The sequence below is a fragment of the Nerophis lumbriciformis genome, linkage group LG17 (assembly GCF_033978685.3).
Source record: "Nerophis lumbriciformis linkage group LG17, RoL_Nlum_v2.1, whole genome shotgun sequence".
Taxonomy (NCBI): Eukaryota; Metazoa; Chordata; class Actinopteri; order Syngnathiformes; family Syngnathidae; genus Nerophis; species Nerophis lumbriciformis.
Window position 1 is genome coordinate 17,458,625 of NC_084564.2, and position 26,895 is coordinate 17,485,519.

General features: G+C 39.0%; 1 protein-coding gene across 4 annotated transcripts; it reads right to left on the bottom strand.

Annotated features, from left to right (window-relative positions):
- Positions 1-1,039: 1,039 nt before the first annotated feature.
- Positions 1,040-25,902, bottom strand: LOC133614565 (protein sel-1 homolog 3). Of its 4 annotated transcripts, none has more exons than XM_061972631.1 (24): positions 25,689-25,902; positions 22,732-22,841; positions 21,960-22,431; positions 17,182-17,305; positions 16,996-17,117; positions 14,270-14,385; positions 14,135-14,196; positions 13,944-14,076; positions 13,736-13,871; positions 13,536-13,652; positions 11,656-11,861; positions 11,404-11,583; positions 7,973-8,092; positions 7,720-7,860; positions 7,578-7,640; positions 6,417-6,590; positions 6,218-6,345; positions 6,052-6,135; positions 5,890-5,980; positions 5,730-5,817; positions 1,698-1,807; positions 1,498-1,625; positions 1,312-1,414; positions 1,040-1,241 (listed from the first exon to the last, which is right to left on the bottom strand). In XM_061972631.1, the coding sequence occupies exons 2-24, from the start codon at positions 22,780-22,782 to the stop codon at positions 1,152-1,154; spliced, it is 3,039 nt and encodes a 1,012-aa protein (XP_061828615.1). In that variant the 5' UTR covers positions 22,783-22,841; positions 25,689-25,902; the 3' UTR covers positions 1,040-1,151. The 4 variants fall into 4 exon arrangements, with proteins under 4 accessions (XP_061828615.1, XP_061828612.1, XP_061828614.1 ...); XM_061972628.1 differs by having other exon boundaries at positions 17,179-17,305; XM_061972630.1 differs by lacking the exon at positions 25,689-25,902 and adding an exon at positions 23,110-23,161 and having other exon boundaries at positions 17,179-17,305; positions 22,752-22,841.
- Positions 25,903-26,895: the final 993 nt, after the last annotated feature.

Genomic DNA, 26,895 nt, shown 5'->3' on the forward strand with positions numbered 1-26,895 from the left:
TATATATATATATATATATATATATATATATATATATATATATATATATATATATATATGTATATATGTATGTATGTATGTATGTATATATATATATATATATATATATATATATATATATATATATATATATATATATATATATATATATATATATATGTGTGTGTGTGTGTGTGTGTGTGTGTGTGTGTGTATGTATGTATGTATGTGTCTATGTATGTATATATACAAGCGGTATAAAATGGATGGATGGATGGGTATATAGATGATGTAACCAAGTACTGCCTACTTTCTCTCTCATGCTAGCTCAGAAGGCAAAAGTAATCTGTTTTGTCTACTGGTCTTCTGTATCAAAATCAATGTTGTCATGAATTATTGACCTATTCAAGGTAGTAATTTCTAAAATTCCATTCTGCTACTTATTTTTTTTAACAAATATTTCATATTTTGCATTTTCCCATTGTAAAAATGTTTTTTATTTTTGACAAAAAGGCTTCAACACATGATAAAAAATAATATAAATATTATAATAGACAGATCTGAAGTTGTTAAAAGTATCAAGTGTTGAAAGAAAAGAAAATAGAAATGTATTGCTGACTTTATTATGAGACTTTTATGAGCAGGTCCCATTTAGATCCTAAGTGAAAGTGTGTATTGTCGATCTTAATCTTGCACAAGGGTTAATGGTCATAATATGTGTCATTTATGTCAGCTATTTAATGTGTGGAGTTCATATTAAGTTAAAGTTAAGTTAAAGTACCAATGATTGTCACACACACACTAGATGTGGCGAAATTTGTCCTCTGCATTTGATCCATCCCCTTGTTCACCCCCTGGGAGGTGAGGGGAGCAGTGGGCAGCAGCAGTGGCTGCGCCCGGGAATAATTTTTGGTGTTTTAACCCCCAATTCCAACCCTTGATGCTGAGTGCCAAGCAGGGAGGTAATGGGTCCCATTTTTATAGTCTTTGGTATGACTCGGCCGGGGTTTGAACTCACAACCTACCGATCTCAGGGCGGACACTCTAACCACTGGACCAGTGTATTTGCTGACTTTATTACTTTTTTAAACATATACAAAATGTCTTTGTTCAGAAAAATACAGTGTATTTATGTTCATTGTTGTAGACTTCACCGATGCTGGTAGAATTTCCTAGTTGGGAGGCAAGACACGTCTTCTAATGAGGCCTAGGATGATTAGAACAATGGTGGGAGCTCCAACGGCGGTGACGGTGGTGGCGTACTGTGACACACGATATACAATCTTATTTTATATGAATAAATGCAAATAAATATGTGCATGTTGCACAAACCTTAATAATAGTGCTATATTCCTTCTGGAAGACTTGCAGATGCAACTTAAAAAGAGCCAGGCTGCAGGGCAGGTGGGAGTCAGAATTTTCAGAATCTCGACATCTTTTGCCAAAAACAAAAAAAAAGAAAAGAAAGAAATGAAGTGAGGAAAAAAAGTCGTCTTTGTTTATGCTTGCACAACAAACCTTTGGTACAAAACACTTCGTAGTGAAGTTTTGTCTGAGAAGTAGAACTCCAAAAGGCCCAGTTCAGACAGCAGAGTCAATGGCAGCCTGTAATCTTCTTCAACGAGGAGCCCAAGGTTGTACCATCCCTAATGTGACAATGTAAACACAAATTATTGCCATGAAAATACACGTTTAAAAGAAAACAAAACACGACTGACCTGTGGTTCATTCTTTAGTGCTGCCTGTTTGTACATCTCTGCTGCAGAATACAGTCGTTTCTGCCCGTCAACCTGGCCCTCGTACCACATGTCACCCATTCGGATCAAAGCTGAGAAAAATGCGTAAAATAACAAAATGTGATGCTTACAAAGTAATAATCAGTGTTTTTGACCTGTAAAATGGATTATTGTAACGTTCTATTGACAGGCAGCACTCACATATTTCTAAAGAGCCTACAAAATGACACTTGGTTGATAATACTGCTGCCCGAAAACAGACTACAACCATACTTGCCAACCCTCCCGGATTTTCCGGGAGACTCCCGAAATTCAGTGCTTCTCCCGAAAACCTCACGGGACAAATTTTCTCCCGAAAATCTCCCAAAATTCAGGCGGACCTGAGTGACGAGTCGACAGCCTGTTTTCACGTCCGCTTTCCCACAATATAAACAGCGTGCCTGCCCAATCACGTTATAACTGTAGAATGATCGAGGGCGAGTTCTTGGTTTCTTATGTGGGGTTATTGTTAGGCAGTTTCATTAACGTCCTCCCAGCGCGGCAACAACACACAACAACAGCAGTCACGTTTTCCTCTACCGTAAAGCAGTTCGTCTGCCTTAAACAGCAATGTTGTGACACTCTTAAACAGGGCAATACTGCCAGCTACTGTACATGCATATGTGACATTAACATCTAGGGCTTTAAGAGAGTGCAGTGCACAACTGCGCACACAACAAGGAGACGAAGCAGAATGCATCATCAGAGAGGGTGTTCAGCATAGTTAGAAAAATAGTGACAGAGAATAGAACAAGGATGGACAATTCAACCCTTAACTCAACAATGAGTAGATGAGTGTTATGTGTGGGTATATGTGTAAATAAATGAACACTGAAATTCAAGTATTTCTCTTATATATATATATATATATATATATATATATATATATATATATATATATATATATATATATATATATATATATATATATATATATATATATATATATATAGCTAGAATTAACTGAAAGTCAAGTATTTCTTATATATATATATATATATATATATATTTATGAAATACTTGACTTGGTGAATTCTAGCTGTAAATATACTCCTCCTCTCTTAACCACGCCCCCAACCACGCCACCACCCCCTCCCACCTCCCGAAATCGGAGGTCTCAAGGTTGGCAAGTATGACTACAACTAGTAAATTAGATTTTTTTCACGTTAAACTGAGCTGCTCCAAAGTCTCGTCCAAGAAATTAGTATATCAACGAGACAAACAACGTCACTCATGATCCTCACTTGGTTCAACATGCTGCTGCTCGAGTACCAACTTGAAGAAATATTTTTACTCTTCTATATGTACTTTAAACTAAGCTATTGCATCATGGTCCAGCTCAGCAGCCATGTAATATAACTGAGCCAAACAGCTCAAGGTCTCTAAAGACTGCCTGCCTGGTTTAAAATGCTGTTGCTGGAATACTGACAAGAACATGGAGAAAGAAATGTTGGTTTCCTCCGATTTTGTTAAACTGAGATACTACATACAGTAGCTCCCCTCAGCCGCTTTTGTAACCTCTAGGTTGTCTTATTGAAACTCTCTATTGACAGGCTACACTCACAAAATTCTAAAGGACCTCCAAAATAATCCGTGGTTCAAAATGCTGCAGCTCAAACGTCACTCATGCTCCTCGTTCAGAATGCTTCCGCTCAAGTACTGACTTAAAGAAAAATAATGTTTTTTCTTTTATTAAATTAATTTAGCTTCTATATAATGGCCCACTTCAACAGCCTTCATGTAATATGACTAAGACAAACAACTAAGGTCTCTAAAAATGCTGCTGCTGGAAAAATACTGACAACTAAGAGAAAAAAATAGTTGGTTTCCTCCAACTTTTTTTAACCAAGCTACTACATGTACAATACATAAACCCAACTCAGCAGCCATCATCTTAAAAGCCTCGAAAAGGCTGCTGCTTGAGTATATGTATATTTATACACATATATGAGAAGAGATCTTATTTTTCCTGTTATTAGGCAGTTTTTCAAGCCTCACCGTACAGGCACGTCTTTCAGAAGCCATCACCTAAGATAACAAGCAAAATAAGATTTTAAAGACTGGATCCAAAATGCTGCTGCTCGAGTAGTAACAAGAACTTGGAGATACAAACCCCGTTTCCATATGAGTTGGGAAATTGTGTTAGATGTAAATATAAACAGAATACAATGATTTGCAAATCATTTTCAACCCATATTCAGTTGAATATGCTACAAAGACAACATATTTGATGTTCAAACTGATAAACATTTTTTTTTTTTGCAAATAATCATTAACTTTAGAATTTGATGCCAGCAACACGTGACAAAGAAGTTGGGAAAGGTGGCAATAAATACTGATAAAGTTGAGGAATGCTCATCAAACACATATTTGGAACATCCCACAGGTGAACAGGCAAATTGGAAACAGGTGGGTGCCATGATTGGGTATAAAAGTAGATTTCATGAAATGCTCAGTCATTCACAAACAAGGATGGGGCGAGGGTCACCACTTTGTCAACAAATGCGTGAGTAAATTGTTGAACAGTTTAAGAAAAACCTTTCTCAACCAGCTATTGCAAGGAATTTAGGGATTTCACCATCTACGGTCTGTAATATCATCAAAGGGTTCAGAGAATCTGGAGAAATCACTGCACGTAAGCAGCTAAGCCCGTGACCTTCGATCCCTCAGGCTGTACTGCATCAACAAGCGACATCAGTGTGTAAAGGATATCACCACATGGGCTCAGGAACACTGCAGAAACCCACTGTCAGTAACTACAGTTGGTCGCTACATCTGTAAGTGCAAGTTAAAACTCTCCTATGCAAGGCGAAAACCGCTTATCAACAACACCCAGAAACGCCATCGGCTTTGCTGGGCCTGAGCTCATCTAAGATGGACTGATACAAAGTGGAAAAGTGTTTTGTGGTCTGACGAGTCCACATTTCAAATTGTTTTTGGAAACTGTGGACGTCGTGTCCTCCGGACCAAAGAGGAAAAGAACCATCCGGATTGTTATAGGCGCAAAGTTGAAAAGCCAGCATCTGTGATGGTATGGGGGTGTATTAGTGCCCAAGACATGGGTAACCTACACATCTATGAAGGCGCTATTAATGCTGAAAGGTACATACAGGTTTTGGAGCAACATATGTTGCCATCCAAGCAACGTTACCATGGACGCCCCTGCTTATTTCAGCAAGACAATGCCAAGCCATGTGTTTCATCAACGTGGCTTCATAGTAAAAGAGTGCGGGTACTAGACTGGCCTGCCTGTAGTCCAGACCTGTCTCCCATTGAAAATGTGTGGCGCATTATGAAGCCAAAAATACCACAACGGAGACCCCCGGACTGTTGAACTCAAGCTGTACATCAAGCAAGAATGGGAACGAATTCCACCTGAGAATCTTAAAAAATGTGTCTCCTCAGTTCCCAAACGTTTACTGAGTGTTGTTAAAAGGAAAGGCCATGTAACACAGTGGTGAACATGCCCTTTCCCAACTACTTTGGCACGTGTTGCAGCCATGAAATTCTAAGTTAATTATTATTTGCAAAAAAAAAAATAGTTTGAGTTGGAACATCAAATATCTTGTCTTTGTAGTGCATTCAATTGAATATGGGTTGAAAAGGATCTGCAAATCATTGTATTCCGTTTATATTTACATCTAACACAATTTCCCAACTCATATGGAAACGTGGTTTGTAGATGCAAGCTCGCTTTTCAATTGTAATGCCATTTTTTTAGTTTCACTGTACTGTATATATATATATATATATATATATATATATATATATATATATATATATATATATATATATATATATATATATATATATATATATATACATATATATATATAAATATATATATATATATATATACATATATAAATATAAAAACTCTTGACCTGGTCCAAAAAGCTGCTGCTCAAGTACTACTGGTTAGACATGGCCTTGCATAAGAATGCATGTACAGTGTCTGAGTACTCTTGTGTGTACCGTAAGGCTCGTGTTTCGGGTTCTGGATGGTTAGGTTGTAAAACATTTGCATGCAATTCAATGCAAAGGCAGGATCCAGAAAATCCCCCTATTAACAAACAAAGCATGGCATTAGTATAGACACACCCTGTAAAATAAATCTAGCCTCGCTTTGACTCACCTTGTTTTGATCACACAGATAAGCCACGTTGAACTGTGCTGCTGCGTATCCCAGCTCTGCAGCCGTCATGTAATACACCAACGAGCCAAACCTGGGAAGCAAAGACCCACAGAATAATTGGCACAGAATAAAAAAGCACATTTTGGACAACAATCCGCTTACATGTCACTCTTCAGGAAGCAGTCCAGAGCTCGCCTCAACAGGCGACCCAGGTGTCCATTTTGCTCCGCTGCCCACTTTCCCCATCTGCGGTGAGGTAAAAAGACACCTCAGAATGCCTTTCTCAAACAAATGAGCGCTCATTATGCGTAAAAGATAAGGAGCCAACAAGACAGCATCTGACGGACGCCGAGTGACGTGACCGGGAATCCCTGTGGACCAGATGTTGGCGACCTCAGCCGCACCTCTGATGTGTCCTCGCTCTGCTGCCTTAAGATAGTACTTGTAGGCCATGTACTGCGAGCCAGGACACACAAATCACATATATTTATTGACTACAGAATGCATATAACTGGTAGATTCCCAACCTGGTCAGCGGCTTGTTGTGGGTAAAGACCGAGTGAGTACACAACACCGAGGTTCAAAGCCGCATCTGGGCTCCCGAGGAGGTCGGCTTTCTCCCAGAGCTGCACAGCCTTGTTGTAGTCTCCCTCAGACTGTTCGTAGTACCATGCCAGGGCACTAATGGCAGGGACGAAACCCTAAAGGACAAATAAGGGAAGGGACATACAAGTCCAGTTTGACCCTGGAGCAGACAATTTTTATAGATAACTTTCTCCGACGCTGCCACTTTCTTTGTCTCATTTTGTCCACCAAATTTTTTATGCTGTACATGAATGCAAAAAGGTGAACTTTGTTGATGTTATTGCCTTGTTGGAGTGCTAATCAGGCATAATTAGTCACTGCATGACTGCAAGCTAATCGATACTAACATGCTATTTAGGCTAGCTGTATGCACATATTGCATCATTATGCAACGTTTGGTATATTTGAGATAATTTAATTTCCTTTACTTATGTCCTCTGTGTATTTAACTTATATTTGCATGTTTCATGACACATTATCTGTATGTAATATTGGCTGCATTTCTGATAGTTGTTTGTGTGCCATTTTGTTCCAGACCACAGCAAACGTTACCCAGCTTGCAAAGATTGCAATAAATCCATTAAAAGAAGACAGCGTGCCGTTTCCTATAGCTTGGACACACACATCTATACCTTTGGCTATTCTAAGCCAGTAATTTCCAGGAGTTATCTATCGTTTTCCAATGTTGTAAAAAATGTGTAGAATAAATATTAAAATTTCAACATTTCCGTCAAAGAAGATTCATGTCAGCCTGCGACACATAGTCATTTAGATAATAATAATAATAACTGGGATTTATATAGCGCTTTTCTAAGTACCCAAAGTCGCTTTACATGTAGAACCCATCAATCATTCACACCTGGTGTAGATAGTTGGCCAATAAAGCTAATGTAATGTACATCATGTGTTGCCTCCATTATAACACTTATATTAGGTTTTTAAGTTTTGACGACTCCAGATAGATTTTTTTCTGTATTTTTGGTCCAATATGGCTCTTAATCATTTTGGTTGCCGACCCCCGCCCTGTAGCCCCACAACCCACCACCACATGTAGATTGCAATCTTGTGCAAACATTGTGTCTTTTTTTTTGCAGATACCAAACCTTGTCCATTGCTTTCTTCAAAAACATGATTGCTTTTGGAATGTCTTTTTTGACACCGTGCCCCTGCCAAGAGACACAACGTTGCATGGTTGAAGACAAAAGTCGTACAGAAGTTACACAGATGTCCGGGGGTGAATCTGACCTGCAGGAGTGTGATTCCAAAATCATACATGGATGCCGGGTCCTCCAACAGCACCGCCCCTCTCTCGTAGTGCCTCAGGGCCGCCTGGATGTTGGGAGACACTCCCTGCTGACCCCAGAACAGCATGCGGGCAACGGCTTGCTAGGAAAAAATAAAGTACATTCTGTGCAAATTTGCTATTCCTGGGACATCCCGGTGGACAAGCCAGGCTTCAGTTCAGTCTGCTTTTTATTTGTCTTTATTAGTGAGGTACCTCTGCATCAGGTGCACCTTTGTGTGCCTGATGTTTCAGCCACTGGAAGATGTGGTGGTTTTCATTGGTTTGAAGCTCTAGGACCTCTTCATTGTGCAAGTAAATCTCCTCAACATACACCTGAAGGAGGACATACGAGGAAGAAAGAGATGAGCAAACCCATCCTAATTTGTATTTTTTTTACTGTTTTTATGTGTTATTTGGTATACAGTATTTGTGTACATTCTGGGTTTCTAAAGTTTGCGGTGCACAGCTGTTTTATTATTGGTCTTTAGCACATTCTAAAATTACAATTAAAAAAAACCTGCAGCAAATTACTATAAGGAGCTGTAATTTATTGAGATAAAAGTTTCAGTATTAGGAGAAAAATACAAAATATTGAAAGTGAAAAGTTTTTGGAGAAAAAAGTACTATTTTTTTTTACAAGAATAAAGGTCGCAACATGTGTAGGGAAAAAAAATTAAAAGCATATGGCCTAGTGGTTAGAGTGTCCGCCCTGAGATCGGTAGGTTGTGAGTTCAAACCCCGGCCGAGTCATACCAAAGACTATAAAAATGGGACCCATTACCTCCCTGCTTGGCACTCAAAAAAGTCATATTTTACAAAAATAAAGTTGTAATATTGTGTGTAGGGAAAAATAACAATTTGGAAGAAAAAAAATGTTTTAAAGTCGTAAAATTATGAGAAACAAATAAAAAAAAGAATGAAGTGAAAATTAAAATGAAGAGTTGGGAAGACTATGAAATTATAATAATAAGTTGTAATTATTGGAATAAACTAATAATATTAAGATAAATAAGTTATGGAGATTTTAAATATTTGTAAGATAAAAATTTAAAAAAATGAAACTGGGGGAAAAATAAAGCGTACAACAAGTACTGTACTGTAAAAAGCGTAGTTTTTTTAATGTAAAATATTGCATTTCTTGATGTTTTAGAACTCTCTGTGGAAAATTTTGGACAACCCTGTTCTAAAATGTACTGATTACCACAAAACGCCAAAAAGTAACCCAAGGAGCTGGTTGTGGACTTGGGAAGGAGGAGGAGTACTACGGCGACCCCTGTTTCCATCAGGGGGGTCGATGTGGACATGGTTGAGGATTATAAATACCTCAGAGTACACATGGACAACAAGCTGAATGGGACAAAACACGCTGAGGCACTCTACAAGAGAGGCTAGGATCCTTCAACGTCTGCACAAAGATGTTGAAGATGTTCTACGAGTTGGTGGTGGCGGGAGCCTTCTTGTACGCCGTGGCCTGCTGGGGCAGCGGGCTGAGAGCGAGGGACGCAAACAGACTGGACAAGTTGGTAGAGAAGGCCAGTAACGTGGTGGGAGTGGAGCTGGACTCTCTGGCGGTGGTGTCAGAGAGGAGAAGTCTAGCAAAACTCCTAGCCATTATGGACAACACCTCTCACCCACTACACTCGGACATTGCGGAGAGAATGAGCATGTTCAGTGGAAGGCTCAGACTCTCAAAATGCAACACAGAACGACACAGGAGGTCCTTCATACCGACAGCCATCAGACTGTATAATGCACATGTTCCTTGACTGCACTTAAAGGGGAACATTATCACCAGACCTATGTAAGCGTCAATATATACCTTGATGTTGCAGAAAAAAGACCATATTTTTTTTAACCGATTTCCGAACTCTAAATGGGTGAATTTTGGCGAATTAAACGCCTTTCTAATATTCGCTCTCGGAGTGATGACGTCCAGGGGCGCCGCTAGGGATTTTGGGCCCCATGAAAATAATCTTTACAGGGCCCCCAACACAGTGTCATTATTTTTTCTGTATTATAATTTCATCATCATTAGGGGCCTCTCTGGGCCCCCCTCCATCATGGGCCCCTAGAATCCGTCTCCTTTACCCCCCCTTTTCGGCGCCCCTGATGACGTCACAACGTGGCGTCACATCGGGAAGCAATCCGCCATTTTCTCAAACACCGAGTCAAATCAGCTCTGTTATTTTCCGTTTTTTCGACTGTTTTCCGTACCTTGGAGACATCATGCCTCGTCGGTGTGTTGTCGGAGGGTGTAACAACACGAACAGGGACGGATTCAAGTTGCACCAGTGGCCCAAAGATGCGAAAGTGGCAAGAAATTGGACGTTTGTTCCGCACACTTTACCGACGAAAGCTATGCTACGACAGAGATGGCAAGAATGTGTGGATATCCTGCGACACTCAAAGCAGATGCATTTCCAACGATAAAGTCAAAGAAATCTGCCGCCAGACCCCCATTGAATCTGCCGGAGTGTGTGAGCAATTCAGGGACAAAGGACCTCGGTAGCACGGCAAGCAATGGCGGCAGTTTGTTCCCGCAGACGAGCGAGCTAAACTCCCTATCGACCCTAGCTTCCCTGGCCTGCTGACATCAACTCCAAAACTGGACAGATCAGCTTTCAGGAAAAGAGCGCGGATGAGGGTATGTCTCCAGAATATATTAATTGATGAAAATTGGGCTGTCTGCACTCTCAAAGTGCATGTTGTTGCCAAATGTATTTCATATGCTGTAAACCTAGTTCATGGTTGTTAGTTTCCTTTAGTGCCAAACAAACACATACCAATCGTTGGTTAGAAGGCGATCGCCGAATTCGTCCTCGCTTTCTCCCGTGTCGCTGGCTGTCGTGTCGTTTTCGTCGGTTTCGCTTGCATACGGTTCAAACCGATATGGCTCAATAGCTTCAGTTTCGTCTTCAATTTTGTTTTCGCTACCTGCCTCCACACTACAACCATCCGTTTCAATACATTCGTAATCTGTTGAATCGCTTAAGCCGCTGAAATCCGAGTCTGAATCCGAGCTAAAGTCGCTATAGCTTGCTGTTCTTTCCGCCATGTTTGTTTGTGTTGGCTTCACTATGTGACGTCACAGGAAAATGGACGGGTGTTTATAACGATGGTTAAAATCAAGCACTTTGAAGCTTTTTTTAGGGATATTGCGTGATGGGTAAAATTTTGAAAAAATCTTCGAAAAATATAATAAGCCACTGGGAACTGATTTTTAATGGTTTTAACCATTCTGAAATTGTGATAATGTTCCCCTTTAAATGTAGAATATATGTAGAATATATTTATATTATTCATATATTATATATAATATATTATATATATTATATTATTTATTATTATTATTGTCTATTTTGAGCGAACTTTGGTGCTGCATTTCCCCCAGGGATCAATAAAGTACTTTCTATTCTATTCTATTCTAACATGAATTTTTTTTTTTTTTTTACAAAAAAAAGGAACTCAATGTTAAAAAACGGTCGCATTTTTCGGCTGTACAATTACAAGTTGCTTGTTTCGTTTCTTTTTGCACTTATATGACATCATTTAAAAGTGTCATGAAGAGGAAAGTTTGATCCATGTAGTGGAAAATCATTTAAAATATGTACTATTCAAAGGTTTAAAAGGGTTTCATTTATCACCTGCTCTGGCGAGGGATTTAGCCGGTCTATAGTGGTCTGTTGGGCGATGTTTGCGTAGTAAGCGTAGGCCACATCTGGGTCAGCGAGGACTCCGTGTTGGCCGTGGTGGTGCAGGTGGCCCAGGTGCAGGAGAGCAAATCGATCGTCCTTCTGTGCAGCCAAAAGGGCCAACAGCCACGCCTGCACGACACATAATAACATCATCAAAAGAAAAAAAAACTATTGTATTGATTTGTTATTTAAAGCACACACCTTACTCGGCTCTTTTTCCACCCCAAGGCCTGCACTGTAGACGACCGCCGACATGTGCAGAGCCCGAGTGTCACCTAAGCAGCCGGCTTGCAGCAGCAGAGGTAATATTTTGCCGAGCACTTTCATGTTGCTCGCTCGGTTTAGTTTGTGACGAGCTAGAGAGTACAGCGCTCTGCCCACCACTTGCAGGCTGAGCCCTCTTCCTCCTGCAAGTATTAGTTCATTCAACACTTCAACAAAAAAACTTCAGGAGCTTTTGTGATTTAAAAAAAAAAAAAAAAGGAAATATAGAAATGCTTGAACTTGGTGGTGTTAAAAATATGAGGCCGGCTTAAAAACAGTAGTATGTCTAAGTCACATAAAGGGATCTTTGGCTACCATTTTTGTAGAAGATACTTAAAACAGCACAGCACTCTTATCGCATAGAAGATTTTCATTACAGTTTTTGTAGAGGATTCCTAAAAACAGCAGAGATTTTCTGTCGTATAGAGTAGCTTTGACAACCGTTTTTGTATTAGAAACTGATAAAAAGCTGAGCCCCCTTGTCACAGAAGATTTTTACTACCATTTTTGGTAGCTTGACCTACGCCTAAGGTTTATTTGCTAAATTAATATAATATTTGTAAATAACACATGCTTTTATATCATTTTACAAGGTAGCGAACTGCAAGTAGGTTACATATTTTATTTTATTGAATATGATCAAAATCAAGAGTAAGATTACTAATTCAGTGTTAATATTGGAGTGGTACTCTAGTGGAAAAGTTGGGTCCATAGGTCAAACAGGTAAAGAACCCCTGCTATATACAACGACCCTGCAGATGGAAATTAGCCTAACGGGTGTTATTTCATGTCTGGGTTCTCATAATGTTAAAAAACAAAACATGCTTAGAAGGTTGTGAACAGTTTTTCACGCCCTAACTATGAAAATATTGGATCAATAAATAAAAATTCCTGCTTCACGGAAATTCACTTATCGAGGGTCTGGAACCACTTGACATCAATGAACGAGGGACGACTGTATATTATTAAATATATATTGTTAAGATATTTTATACATATGTTAGTTTATAATGTAGAATTTTTTTGGACATTTTTAAATGTTATTATTATATGCTATAATCATCAAAATTATTAAGACTTGGAGAAAAACATTCTTGAAATATTTTACTGTGTTTAGTGAATTTATAGAATGTAAGCTCAGTGTGCCTGCGATGAGGTGGCGACTTGTCCAGGGTGTACGCCGCCTTCCGCCCGAATTCAGCTTAGATATGCTCTAGCACCCCCCGTGGCCCCGAACGGGACAAGCGGTAGAAAATGGATGGATGGATGGAAGTTCAGTGTGCATTCGAGGACTGTAATAACTAATAATTAAAAAAAAGACATACACTGTATACGGTAATACATATAAGGCATGAAAAATACTGTACAGTAATATAGAATTACACATACACACAGTTCCTAAACACAACCACTGTGAAAGCAACTTGTTCGACCATGATGATGATCTGCTATACAGTACAGTACTTCAAATGTATTCATTTGGTTAATTTGGCAATTTTTGTCCTCAAAAATACTTACTGTAGTCCAAAAATGTGCCTAAAAATGCATATTTTTGACTATTAATAGGTCTTAGCTAAACACATTTTGATAAACATGCACAAAGAGTAATTTTTTAAATGAAAAAAAAAGTTTGTTAATTCTATATATCAAGGAAATAATTAAATCATATTTAGTTCCATCCATCCATTTTCTACCGCTTATTCCCTTTGGGGTCGCTGGAGCCTATCTCAGCTACAATTGTTTTTTTTTAAAAGAGAGCTGCGACAAATTTAGTTGTTTTTTTTAAGATTGCTGCAGTAATAGATAATGTCTCATACCATGTTTGAGAGCCAAATATTTGGCAACTCTAGCACCAAAACGATGACCCGCAGCATCCCACAGCTCACACTTCTTCAATGAGTCCTTGCGCGTCCCGTTACTGAAAACCTCAATGCCTGGGAGGGAAAACCAAAATACAATTTAAAAAAAGGAGAAAGAAACTCTTTTAGAAGGATTCAGCCCCACAGATGTGTACTACCAGACTTGTCGCCTTGCTGAGCTAGAAGAGAGTAGAAATCGATGCTTTGCCTTATATTAAGAGACACCTCTTGGCAGGTTTGCAGCCATCCGGTGAGGTTCACATCCTTAATGACGTCTGGAATAACAACTTCTGACTGTGGATGTGAGGATTGATTACGAAAAAGACAGCACGGGTAATGAATGAACAGTAGAGGGCAGTGCGTTACCGGTCTTTCAGTGGATGCTCTGTTTCGGTAGTAAACCAATGGTCCAAAATAACCTTCCACACCTTTTATGTATCGCCCACCTCCGATCACAAAGTAGCCATCAGTGTCGATCAGCGTGATGTCATGGCTCAACCTACGCAGACGGAAATATCAGCAGTAGCTCGGTTTATTATGAGTGTTATATGTTCCACCTGTTCGTTGTTGACTCCACTGCTCTGGACTCCTCGCCCAAGCGGACCATGGTGACAGTCACCTGACATCACATGACTTTCACATCTCTTTCCATCCTTTATGCACCGTTCAAAAGTGTCACTCGACGCACTCACTGTTTTGCCTTGCAGCTTCACACTGAGCTGACACCACTCCCTCAAAGGCACCTTAAAATGAGAGAGGATGGCGGTGGACGCGTTCGAACTGCCGTGGAGTTGGATGTGCAGATGACCTATAAGCACAAAGTTGATGGGCAGTGAGGATATGATGCTGCTTTTAAGACTTTATATCCCGACTACAGTACAAAATCATGCCCCTGGATTTAACACCCAAACATTGCACGTAACTGACCAACAATGGGGCCAAATAAAGTTGCGAGTGCCAGCAATTTGATAAAGTGAGAAACACTGTTAAATTCAAGAAAGAATAAGTAAGAAGCTGGCATCTGCATGTCTATATCCCCTCCACTCCTCCCTCTAATTGCGCCTACGCCTTCTTCATATCTTAGACATGACTAATGACCTGTGTTAAATATGCACTGCGGCCTGCATCTAAAATCTCTGATACAAGCGACACAATACAAGCAGTATAGACAGCCAGTAACATCTAAATGTCCTTAAATAAACACACAATGTTGGTCTTTTCTTGTATTTTAGTGAAGTCATTTACAAAAGGTAAACTTTGTGGAGCGCACAGCTACAGATTAACGAAGCACACAATGCACACTAGCCTAAAACACAATATTTGTCAATATGAACAAGTATCAAATAGTTATAGCTAGGTGTTGCTTGCGGTTACCAAGTCTCCAAGGCAGAAGCATATTATAAAATATCCAGTAACAAACGTGTCTGCATCATTCAACTTTCGGGTCATGAGCTTAATTTAATTAGTTATTGTGGCCAGTAGGTGTCACCAAAAAAATAATTAGCACTCCAACCTAAATAAAGACAACATACATACATACATTCAAGACAGTTAACAATAAATAGGTTAGTATTGTTCTGTTTCAGTAGTTTCACTTGATCAAGCCTTTTCCAAAATTCCACATTACAAAATAATGAAAATATGCATTGTGATTCGTGCTCACGTCACAGGAGATTAATATCAGCATTATCAGCCTATACTCAGGGCTCCAATAGCGTTATCGTATTGGAAGTGAAAAAGTTGTATCTGGACACCCCGAGGATGGATTTACTTAAGGGAAAAAATTGCTTCGGTTCCCGTCTGACCGTTTAGAACGGTTTACAAACAAAAACCAAGACACCGCTGTATCTCACCAAAGTGAGTACATTTCCCGCATTTAAGCAGCCATGTTATTTTACCATAGAAAGTAAAGTTGCATATACTTTAGAGTAGCCAGTGTACAGCTTGTATAGCGGTATAGATGTACAAGTGAGTAAACTAGTGAGTTCCAATTATAATCGTGTCTTGGCGACATGGTGGTGGTAGCGTCACAGTCTAGTGCTCCGGGCACTGGGGGAGCTGCGGTTACTTGAGTTCAAATGTAAATTCCAACATGTACTGTGTCATGTCTGTGTGATCATGTTTTTGCTTTGGTCATGTTCGGTTTTGTTTTTGGACTTTTTGTGCAATTTTGTTTTGTCACCATAGCAACCATTAGTTTTCACCTGTCACGTCACGCACCTGTTTCACGTTTTGAGTCACGCACCTGTTTTCGTTAATCATGTCTATAGTATTTAAGTTCATTGTTTTCAGTTTGTCGTTCTGACGACATCCCCACATTTATGCTCTTCACATTTCTGACTCTTTTTTCATGTCCATCGTTCACGCTGCTCCTTTTTGTCCATGCCAAGTACGTTTTGTTTATTATTGCCACAGTTAGTGTTTTTTGTTGTTCATAGTTTTTGCCTTTGTGCAAGTGTTTGGTTTCATAGTTTGTTCTCCGCCATTGTGCGCGCCTTTTGTTTACTTCCTTTTTTTGTAGTTTAAATAAAAATGTACTCACATTCCCGTCTCGCCCGAGCCAACTTTCCGTTGCATCCCGGAAAAGCAAACACCCAGGACCAAGTCTTGACAGTATCTGTCAAGACGTGGACTATGGTGTGTTTGTTTTCCCGAGATGCAAGTAAAGCTGGACTGGTCATGGCGTGAAGGTAAATACATATTTATTTATAACACTCAAAGGAACAAAAAGCGCGCTCAAGGCGGAAGTACAAACTTGACTAACGAAACAAAAAGACTTGCACTTGGGCAAAAAACTGTGAACAATTAAACAAAAACACTAACTGTGGCATTAACACTAACTGTGGCATTAATAGAAAAAAACTTACTTGGACAAGGCATGAAGTACGCAGAGGTAGACAGAGTGTGACAGGGGTATGAATGCGGGATGTCACCAGAAAGACAAACTGAAAACAATGAACTTAAATACTACAGACATGATTAACGAAAACAGGTGCGTGACTCAAAACGTGAAACAGGTGCGTGACGTGACAGGTGAAAACTAATGGGTTGCTATGGTGACAAACAAGAGTGCACAATGAGTCCAAACGTGAAACAGGTGAAACTAATGGGTAATCATGGAAACAAGACAAGGGAGTGAAAAGCCAGAAACTAAAGAGTCCAATAACTAAACAAAACATGACTAAAACAAAACATGATTACACAGACATGACATACTGTGACATTGCTAAGAAAAACATTTTGTCTCCTCACTTGGGAACTAAAGAGTACTAAGGCAGTGCTCACACTAAATATTCACACTTTTGTTTCCAGCTATTTCGGCAACAGTATAGCATTGTGCATTTTCAGTGGATAATACACCTATATAGCAACAAGCTGTACACTGGCTACTCTAAAGTAAATGCCAGCTAACTCTAACCTGATGTAGTGAGCAGCAGCGTGGGCGTGGCGTAGTCGTTGAGAGAGTCAATGTGGTGGAGAAGGCCACATGCGCTGTCCTGGCAGCCCCTCGCCACAAACACCCACATGGAGAACACGCACCTGTTTTTGAAAATGATGTTTGTTTACCTGATGCCCATCCTTCCGGCCTTTTCTCGCTTACCACGGGGAAGAGAAGGAGCGGACGCGCAGATACTCCAGGACGTTGCTGCCGTACGGACGGAGAGTCTTCGTGATGCCGAATACTTCCCCAGTGGAGGCAAATATTGAGGACAGGAAATGGACCGTTTCTGGATGAGATAAAGACACTTAAGTTCTGCAAGGTCTTACTAGCAATTTATAGAATTACCATCGTTTTTCTGATACCTAACTGTAGAGGGTACTTGGCCTTTATTTGAGGTAAGGTGCTTACTAGAGAGAGGGTTTTTATTATTTATGTGTGGAGCCTACCAACTGACTTCAGGCAACTGCAATCTAGTCCCTATTGCAGGTCAACTATGGAGGGTCAAATAGGACAGAATCAAATACATATTTTCATATTTAAATAATTACTTAAATGTGTCATTAATCCATTTAAATTAGGTAATAAATGGTATTAAGTGAGTTCTTCATTATAAAATTAGAAATGAACAAATAAATGTGTTATTAAATATGTGTATATAAATTAACTAAATATAAAAGTATATTTATATATTACCGTATTTTTCGGAGTATAAGTCGCACCGGCCGAAAATGCATAATAAAGAAGGAAAAAACATATATAAGTCGCACTAAAGTATAAGTCACATTTTTTGGGGAAACTTATTTGATAAAATCCAACACCAAGAACAGACATTTGAAAGACAATTTAAAATAAATAAAGAATAGTGAACAACAGGCTGTATAAGTGTACGTTATATGACGCATGAATAATGAATTGAGAACGTGCCTGGTATGTTAACGTAACATATTATGGTAAGAGTCATTCAAATAACTATAACATATAGAACATGCTATACGTTTACCAAACAATCTGTCACTCCTAAATTCCTAATCGCTAAATCCGATGAAATCTTCTTCCTCTGTGTCGCTTCTAAACAACTCTGCCAACTCCAAAGGTAGACAAAGCGCTGCTTCCTCTTCTATAAATAATATTATTTAATATTTTACGGTAATGTGTTAATAATTTCACACATAAATCGCTCCAGAGTATAAATCGCACCCCCGGCCAAACTATGAAAAAAACTACGATTTATAATCCGAAAAGTACGGTAAACTAATCAATTATTTCACAATTAAATTATGTAATTATTTATTTCATGAACCTGTGTCTCAAATCATCCTATGTGTCAAATCATAGGGCGGGTCCTAACATCTGATTGGTTACATTTCCACTTGTCTGTGGAATTTCGACCAGAGAAGTGGGGGAGCACTGGTCGATGACTTAATCTGACAGTGCGGAAATAACTCTGACAACTTCAATAAATTAATTTAACTGGTGCATGCTCTGGGTGAGCACTTGATGCTTCCACATACTCGACAAGGTCTAAAACATTAAATATCTACTACCAACTCCCGAAAAAGTACGAGTACATCCTCTTTAGCCACCATGTTTTGAAAGACTTCCAAAGTTCCAGGCTTCAGACCAAAGCAGTCATTGGACTAGTTTGTGTGACTTTGGAGTTTGACGAATAAAGTAAATTCATTAAGCGCTGACACACGGGTTGATGACATACAGTAGAGAAGAATTCATATGGCCACATCCCTGGTGGATCTGGCGTTAGAGAAGGGTGTGGGTAATCATTTTGCAATGTAGTCTGCTGAAAATGATAGAAAGCGACAATCTACATAGCAACTGACGTTGTGGTTCAAGTTGGAATTGCCATAAAAACACATTTTGAGATATTCAACACTCTACTGCCATCTGGCGGCTAACGAGGATATAGCACCCCTTCAATTTGTCACGTTTCATGGGTCAGGTAAACCGTAAGGAATGGGGCCATGTGGCCTACTATAATTAAATAAATGATTAAATAAGTAATTAAATAATGAAATAATTATATCATGAAATCAATAACTAAATATTTAAATAATTCCATCCATCTATTTTCTACCGCTTGTCCCTCTTGGGGTCGCGGGTGGTGCTGGAGCCTGTCTCAGCTGCATTCGGGCGGAAGGCGGTGTACACCCTGGACAAGTCGCCACCTCATCACAGGGCCAACACAGATAGACAGACAACATTCACACTCACATTCACACATTAGGGCCAATTTAGTGTTGCCAATCAACTTATCCCCAGGTGCATGTTTTAGGAGGTGGGAGGAAGGGAACCCACGCAGTCACGGGGAGAACATGCAATCTCCACACAGAAAGATCCCAAGCCTGGGATTGAACTCAGGACCTTCGTATTGTGAGGCACATGCACTAACCCCTGTTGCACCGTGCTACCTATTGAAATAATAGATTAAATAATTAAATGTTGTCACACCGCGGTGAGGGATGTCTTGTCTTGGTTTCTTCTGTCTTGTGAATTGCATGTTTTAGTTTGAAAGGTAACTCCTCTCGTTTCAGGTCACTTGCCCTTCCTTTTGTGTCATCAGTCTGACGTCATCCCTGATTGTTTCCACCTGTTCCCCATTACCCTCATGTGTTTTATAGGCCCACGCCTCTCTTTGTTCTGTGCCAGATTGTCTCGTTTATTCGTGCCTCTCTAGAGCCTGTCCATGCCTTGCCTTGTCTCATGTTTGAAAATCTTGATCCTGAATTCCTTCGTTGATATTTTGAGTTTTCTTTTTCTCCTCCTCAGCAGAGTGATTTTGTGTTATTTAGTTTTGCAGCCAAAGTGGTGAGTTTTCAGTTTTTCTTACAGTTCTTCCTTTTCCTCAATTTTTTGAGTGACAATTTTTGTTAACCTTTTTTAGACACTGTAGACGTTTCATAGCCGTTGTTTTTTGTTCATAATAAATTTCATAGAATATACGACGCCAAGTATAGTTCGTTATTGTTTTTGTGTTTTCCTCCTTTCGGAGTGATTTTCGGTTGTTCCTTTTTGTGGAACCTTTTTTGCCGACCAGTTTAGTTATAGCCGATATTGAATTGCCCTGACTCTGGAGGTGAAAGGAAGCTTTCAAAATAAAAGCCTGCCGAATTAATCCCTACTCTGCATCTGAGTCCTATCTTTTGACCAAGCCTGACAAATGTATTTTTACATTTCATCAATTATCAACACAATAACACATTCATGTATGTAATTCCATTTATAATCAACGACCCGTTAAAGTAATTAGTTAAAATTTATTTAATTTTGTTCCATTTGGTTCTCCATAGTCGACTTCCAATTGGGTCTACATTCAAAACCATTTTTTGTATATATATATTTGAATTAAAACTCACTTTTTAAATAATCTTTTTGTACTTATTTTTTCAACTAAATTGTGATTACATTTAAATCCAACTATAATAACATATGGCGATATATCTAATATAATTACATTTGAAAATGTATCACTGTGTTCATTTTTGAGGCACGGAGTCGATTAAGACGGAGTCGCTTATTTGAGAAAATATGGCACCAAAGCAAGCCCTCCTATTGATTTTGTGTGATATCAGACATTGTAAGTGGACAGCAGTAGCTTATAGGGATGATGTTTGATAAGAAATTATTGAGTTTGAGCCCATTATCGAATCCTCTTATCGAACCGATTCCTTATCGATTCTCTTATCGAATCCAGATAGGTTGTTGTAAATGGAAAAAAAACACAATATTTGGTTTAAAAAAAGCTCACTTTTATTTTATAAGAAAAAAAAAAAACTAAAATATATAAATATTGACTGTTACCCCCCCTAAAAAAAAAAAAATAATAAATATTGACTGTTTTTATCCAAAGTGGGATTTTTCAGAAAAACAAATATATACAGTAACACAAAAACAACCTGTCTCTGTGATCACTATAGGTGTATAAATAATAATATAGTGTTAAATAAAATCAGTGCCTTGGGCACAAAACTGAAAATAATACAGCTCTCCAAAAAGTGCACTTCTGCTGCTATTGGAACATACTAACTACACACACTGGCAGACAGTTAACAAACAATCCAAGACGTCTAATAAAGTTCCAAAGCAGATTAATCCATTTAGGCTCTTTATTGTTGTTGATCTTGCTTTGTCTTTTCCTATCTTTACTTTTGTCTTGCACTGGACTGTTATTTATTTTTTATTTTTTTAACTGAAATACACACAATGACAAATGTATGAGCCATGTGATTCAATTGACATACTGAAATTGAATACACAATATGTAAATATTAGCTTCACACAAATATACAGTACTATCATCAAACAAATACTTCTGAGTGTTGAAACTATTTTGATGGTGGAAATACACGACTGGTAGCCATTTTAAGTCCTCAAAACATCCATTGAAACAGCGCACAAAATTCGTTTTTCAATAAACATATTATTACCAAATTTAACCACTTTCCACCTTAATATTGAGTTACATAAACAACTTAAACCGTTTACTTACAGACTTATCTTTTCCAAGGCTTGTAAGAGCTAACACAACTTGTCTACTTCTCAATTGTCTCATGAACTGAACTGACGTCGCCAACCCAGAAATGCCCAAACTATTGACACGTAGTATTTTTATATCGCCACAAGGTGTCAGAAAGAGTCTACAATCAAATGTGCATAACATTGCCCATTTGGGATTTGTTCCCAGGGATTCGAATAAAGAACCAACTCTTTTTCTTTACTATAGTGGCCTCGATAACGGGAACCGGATCTCAAAAAGGTATTTGAGTCCATGGAATCGGTTCTTTTCTTATCGAACAACCGGGAGAATCGGTTTCGAACATCATCTCTAGTAGCTTAAGAATTCAAAGATAGATATTTCAATGATTTGATATTAACTTCAATGTTGATCTCCTTTTCTTTAGGGAATACAAGATTGCAAAGCCGCCTACCTTCCTCCCGCGGGCACTGTTTCTTGGTAATGTCCCGGCTGAATTGCAGCATGAGCGAACCCCAAGCAAAGCATACCTGATGCTGCTTAACAGGCCGACTGTACGGAGGCCGAGGCTGCAATGTGGCCACATCCTCAGCCGCGACCGCCCGCTCGCCGACTCTCTCGTACCTGACTGACGCTCGAAGGATGCAGCTCAACGCCCAATTAGAAACTGCAACTATTCCGTCCGGTTGATAAACCAACCAATCAGGCAGGGTCAGCCGGAGGGTCCTTTTCTTGGGCTTTCCGGGGACGCACCCCCATTGCCTCAGCAGGGAGGTGGATATGTCGCCCACGTCAAAGGTCACCACACAGTCTAGTTGCACGGTGGCAGGTGCGTCGCAGGAATAGAAAACTTCAAGACGGGGGTGATCCGGAAGAGGCTCCTCTGGAGGATTCAGGAGTCTCACTGAGTCGAACGCAAAGGCCACCTACAGAATAGCAAATGAAGATTATTAGCATGGCCACAACTGGACTGCTCAGATTGTCTTAGAAGACGTTTCATCAGTTCTTGCTCTCACACTTAGATAGGACAGCTATAGTTTGAGAGGATGGTGCTGCTCCAAAGTGGGGCATAAGAACCGCTTTGCTCTATTATAACGTAAAAATTTGTCATTGAGATCCAACAAGAGGATGGAAAAGTTCGGCTCCAACGCCATCCTCTCAGACTGAAATGGTGAAGCCTGCTCGTTTAAGACAATCTGACCGGTCCAGTTCTGCCGTCGACTCACAGATTGCCAAGTGCTCACACCTGCACACTGAGCCAAAACTTGTAGATGCATTTGTACTGCAAATCCATGCTCCACGCGGCGTCGGCCGAGCCATTCAATAAGTGTCACACCTGCACAAAACACAAGCCGTCAGACCCGGACCTCATCCTGCTCCACCTCCACTGACGTTGCCAAAGTCAATATTGAATAGGAAATGCATACTCCAGTTGTAGCTCCACCCAATGACTGACTGCCAGGGGTGCAGTTTAGAGAATTAGCTGACATGACATCGTGTTGTATATTCTACAATATACAGACACTTTAAAATCTATGACCAATAAAATATTAGAAATCATTAATTGCATGTCCTTATAAATAGGCTTGCAAAGTGTCACTCACTTCTTACAATCCCTTCAGTAGTGTCTTCAGTTTTGAACAAAATCTCTGCACAATAACCTTCTTCAGATCATGCACGTCACGTTTGCAACCGCGTTATCAAATACGTTACATCATCAACATCATCCTATTCGTATCTGAATTTTGAAAGGCGTGTATTAATAACATCACTGATGTCATTAGATCCATTAAAAGCTTTGATGACTATTAGTGCTGTTTACGTTTAACAGTATGATTTTACATTAGTCCATTTTGACCTAACACACATAATCATGAGCAGTCATAAGAACACTTAAAGTAAAATTAAAAAAAAATAAAATTAAAAAATTAAAAATAAAATATATATATATATATATATATATATATATACAGATGAACAAATCAGAATTTTTAAATACAAACCCCGTTTCCATATGAGTTGGGAAATTGTGTTAGATGTAAATATAAACGGAATACAATGATTTGCAAATCATTTTCAACCCATATTCAGTTGAATATGCTACAAAGACAACATATTTGATGTTCAAACTGATAAACATTTTTTTTTTTTTGCAAATAATCATTAACTTTAGAATTTGATGCCAGCAACACGTGACAAAGAAGTTGGGAAAGATGGCAAAAATACTGATAAAGCTGAAGAATGCTCATCAAACACTTATTTGGAACATCCCACAGGTGAACAGGCAAATTGGGAACAGCTGGGTGCCATGATTGGGTATAAAATAGATCCCATGAAATGCTCAGTCATTCACAAACAAGGATGGGGCGAGGCTCACCACTTTGTCAACAAATGCGTGAGCAAATTGTTGAACAGTTTAAGAACAACATTTCTCAACCAGCTATTGCAAGGAATTTAGGGATTTCACCATATACGGTCCGTAATATCATCAAAGGGTTCAGAGAATCTGGAGAAATCACTGCACGTAAGCAGCTAAGCCCGTGACCTTCGATCCCTCAGGCTGTACTGCATCAACAAGCGACATCAGTGTGTAAAGGATATCACCACATGGGCTCAGGAACACTGCAGAAACCCACCGTCAGTAACTACAGTTGGTCGCTACATCTGTAAGTGCAAGTTAAAACTCTCCTATGCAAGGCGAAAACCGTTTATCAACAACATCCAGAAACGCCGTCGGCTTTGCTGAGCCTGAGCTCATCTAAGATGGACTGATACAAAGTGGAAAAGTGTTTTGTGGTCTGACGAGTCCACATTTCAAATTGTTTTTGGAAACTGTGGACGTCGTGTCCTCCGGACCAAAGAGGAAAATTGTTATAGGCGCAAAGTTAAAAAGCCAGCATCTGTGATGGTATGGGGGTGTATTAGTGCCCAAGACATGGGTAACTTACACATCTGTGAAGGCGCCATTAATGCTGAAAGGTACATACAGGTTTTGGAGCAACATATGTTGCCATCCAAGCAAAGTTACCATGGACACCCCTGCTTATTTCAGCAAGACAATGCCAAGCCACGTGGTACATCAACGTGGCTTCATAGTAAAAGAGTGCGGGTACTAGACTGGCCTGCCTGTAGTCCAGACCTGTCTCCCATTGAAAATGTGTGGCGCATTATGAAGCCTAAAATACCACAACGGAGACCCCCGGACTGTTGAACGACTTAAGCTGTACATCAAGCAAGAATGGGAAATAATTCCACCTGAGAAGCTTAAAAAATGTGTCTCCTCAGTTCCCAAACATTTACTGAGTGTTGTTAAAAGGAAAGGCCATGTAACACAGTGGTGAACATGCTCTTTCCCAACTACTTTGGCACGTGTTGCAGTCATGAAATTCGAAGTTAATTATTATTTTCAAAAAAAAATAAAGTTTATGAGTTTGAACATCAAATATCTTGTCTTTGTAGTGCATTCAATTGAATATGGGTTGAAAAGGATTTGCAAATCATTGTATTCCGTTTATATTTACACCTAACACAATTTCCCAACTCATATGGAAATGGGGTTTGTAAATATATGAGTTGGGTTTATGAATATTAAACCCCCAAAAAATTATATATAGTAACTATGCATGTCGAATTCAACTAAACTAAGAACTATTATATACATAATGTGTATATCATAAAATACCATTATTTCTCATTTAATATTATACACCAATATAATAATTCATAAGACACAACAATAAAAAAATGTATATAGTTAAATTAAATTTGAAAATGAATATTGTGAGTAAATACATCAGAATAAAACAAATAGATACAATACAAAAAAAAATCATATTAGTATATTTTGTAGAATAACAAAATACTACTACTACCTTTATATTAAACACTAATAATTGATTAAAAAAAATGTTTTTAATGTTCTTATATCTGACTTGTCCTCATTTTGGTGTCCTTATTTTTTAACCTGTAATCCAGTAGATTAAATAAATGCATATATTCCGAGTAGCCAAGATTATGTTGCAAAATGGGAATTTAGTGTCGTTTTTCTAGCTCTCCACCCTGTACAACAGCATGCCGGTAAAATTGTGCTATAATAACAATAATAATTATGCCTATTCACATAAGGATGAACTCGTTTTTCTGCATTACATTGAGATTTAAAAACCAGAGGAAATGTGCTTACATTGTCTCGTCCAGCAGGGGGCGCGCCAGTACTAGGCAGGTGTACTAGCATTACCCTTACCAACCGCTAGGTGGGGTGGCCAGCTAAATTAGCCGGAGGCAAAAATCTCTACAAACTACACAGTGTGAGGAGAAACTTGTCTATCTCACCACACAATCGCCTCCATTGCGGCAAACAAGCTTCATTTATTCACGTTGTCGCCTGACTAATGGAAGTGAGGAGGAAAGAACAGCTCCAAATACAGAAAGTCATGCTAACCAATAAGCTAAGTAACTGAAGAAGCAATTAAATGGAAGATACATACACTCACAGGCACATTTTTCTATATATATATATATGTATAATTTACAGTAGTCATGTTACACAATGGACGAAATACGCCGAGTTTTTGTAAGTAACAGATAAGTAGTAACAGTGACGACTAGCGGCAGCGACGTAACATTAGCGCAGCCATCAACCGGAAATGACGTAGTACGCTCGCCTCGTTAATCAAGCACGTCCTCGGCGATTCAAATAAGCATATTTATATTTTTGTTTTATATTTTAATATTTCCAACATTTTTATTAAGATGTATTTAAAAAAAATATAATTTACGTAGTCAAGCTTTTTTAATTTAAATTTGTTTTACAAATTAAAATGGCAAGTGTGTCATGTTTAAAGTACTGTAGTAATGTAATAAAACCACGCATCTCAGTGTTCATTTAAAATACTTTATTGCTTTCATGCAGAAGTGCCATAAAAGACAGACATGATAGAAGATGCAAAAAGTAGTCTCCCCCCTTCCGCCCCCCCCTGCTGTACAAATACAAGATCTGGATTCATAAATAGCTCAAAAAAAGGTAAGGACAAAAGGTTTAAAGTCAATGCTGGAGCTGTTTCCATTGGTTGGTGTAGTTACAGCACTTGGCATGCATCAACAGCATAGTGCATCACAAAACACGTTCAGGGTTTCGTTTACAGCTCGTCGTGCAAAAAGACATACAAATGACACCTTTTTTTCAGTATTAAAAGCAGCCATTTTAAAAAGGTTCGTTGTTTGGGGAAAGTCAACATATTTTGTCCTTTTGGTTTGGTTATTAATAACCTACATATAGATGCATAGTCGTCGTGAGGCTCTGCGACCAATGTAAACATATTAGACAAAAGCCGCCCAACCACCTGGGATTTGGCACTTTGATGGGATACTTGGTCTTCTTCCAATCCTTC

What these genes read in the sequence shown, in the direction of transcription:
- LOC133614565 (XM_061972628.1), bottom strand. Translation starts at nt 22,782, where the DNA reads ATGCATCTACAAGTTTTGGCTCAGTGTGCAGGTGTGAGCACTTGGCAA. An exon ending in GTGTGAGCACTTGGCAATCT is followed by an intron (nt 22,432 to 22,731) that starts GTGAGTCGACGG and finishes GCTATTCTGTAG; the next exon opens with GTGGCCTTTGCGTTCGACTC. An exon ending in TAAATCCCTCGCCAGAGCAG is followed by an intron (nt 8,093 to 11,403) that starts GTGATAAATGAA and finishes GTCCTCCTTCAG; the next exon opens with GTGTATGTTGAGGAGATTTA.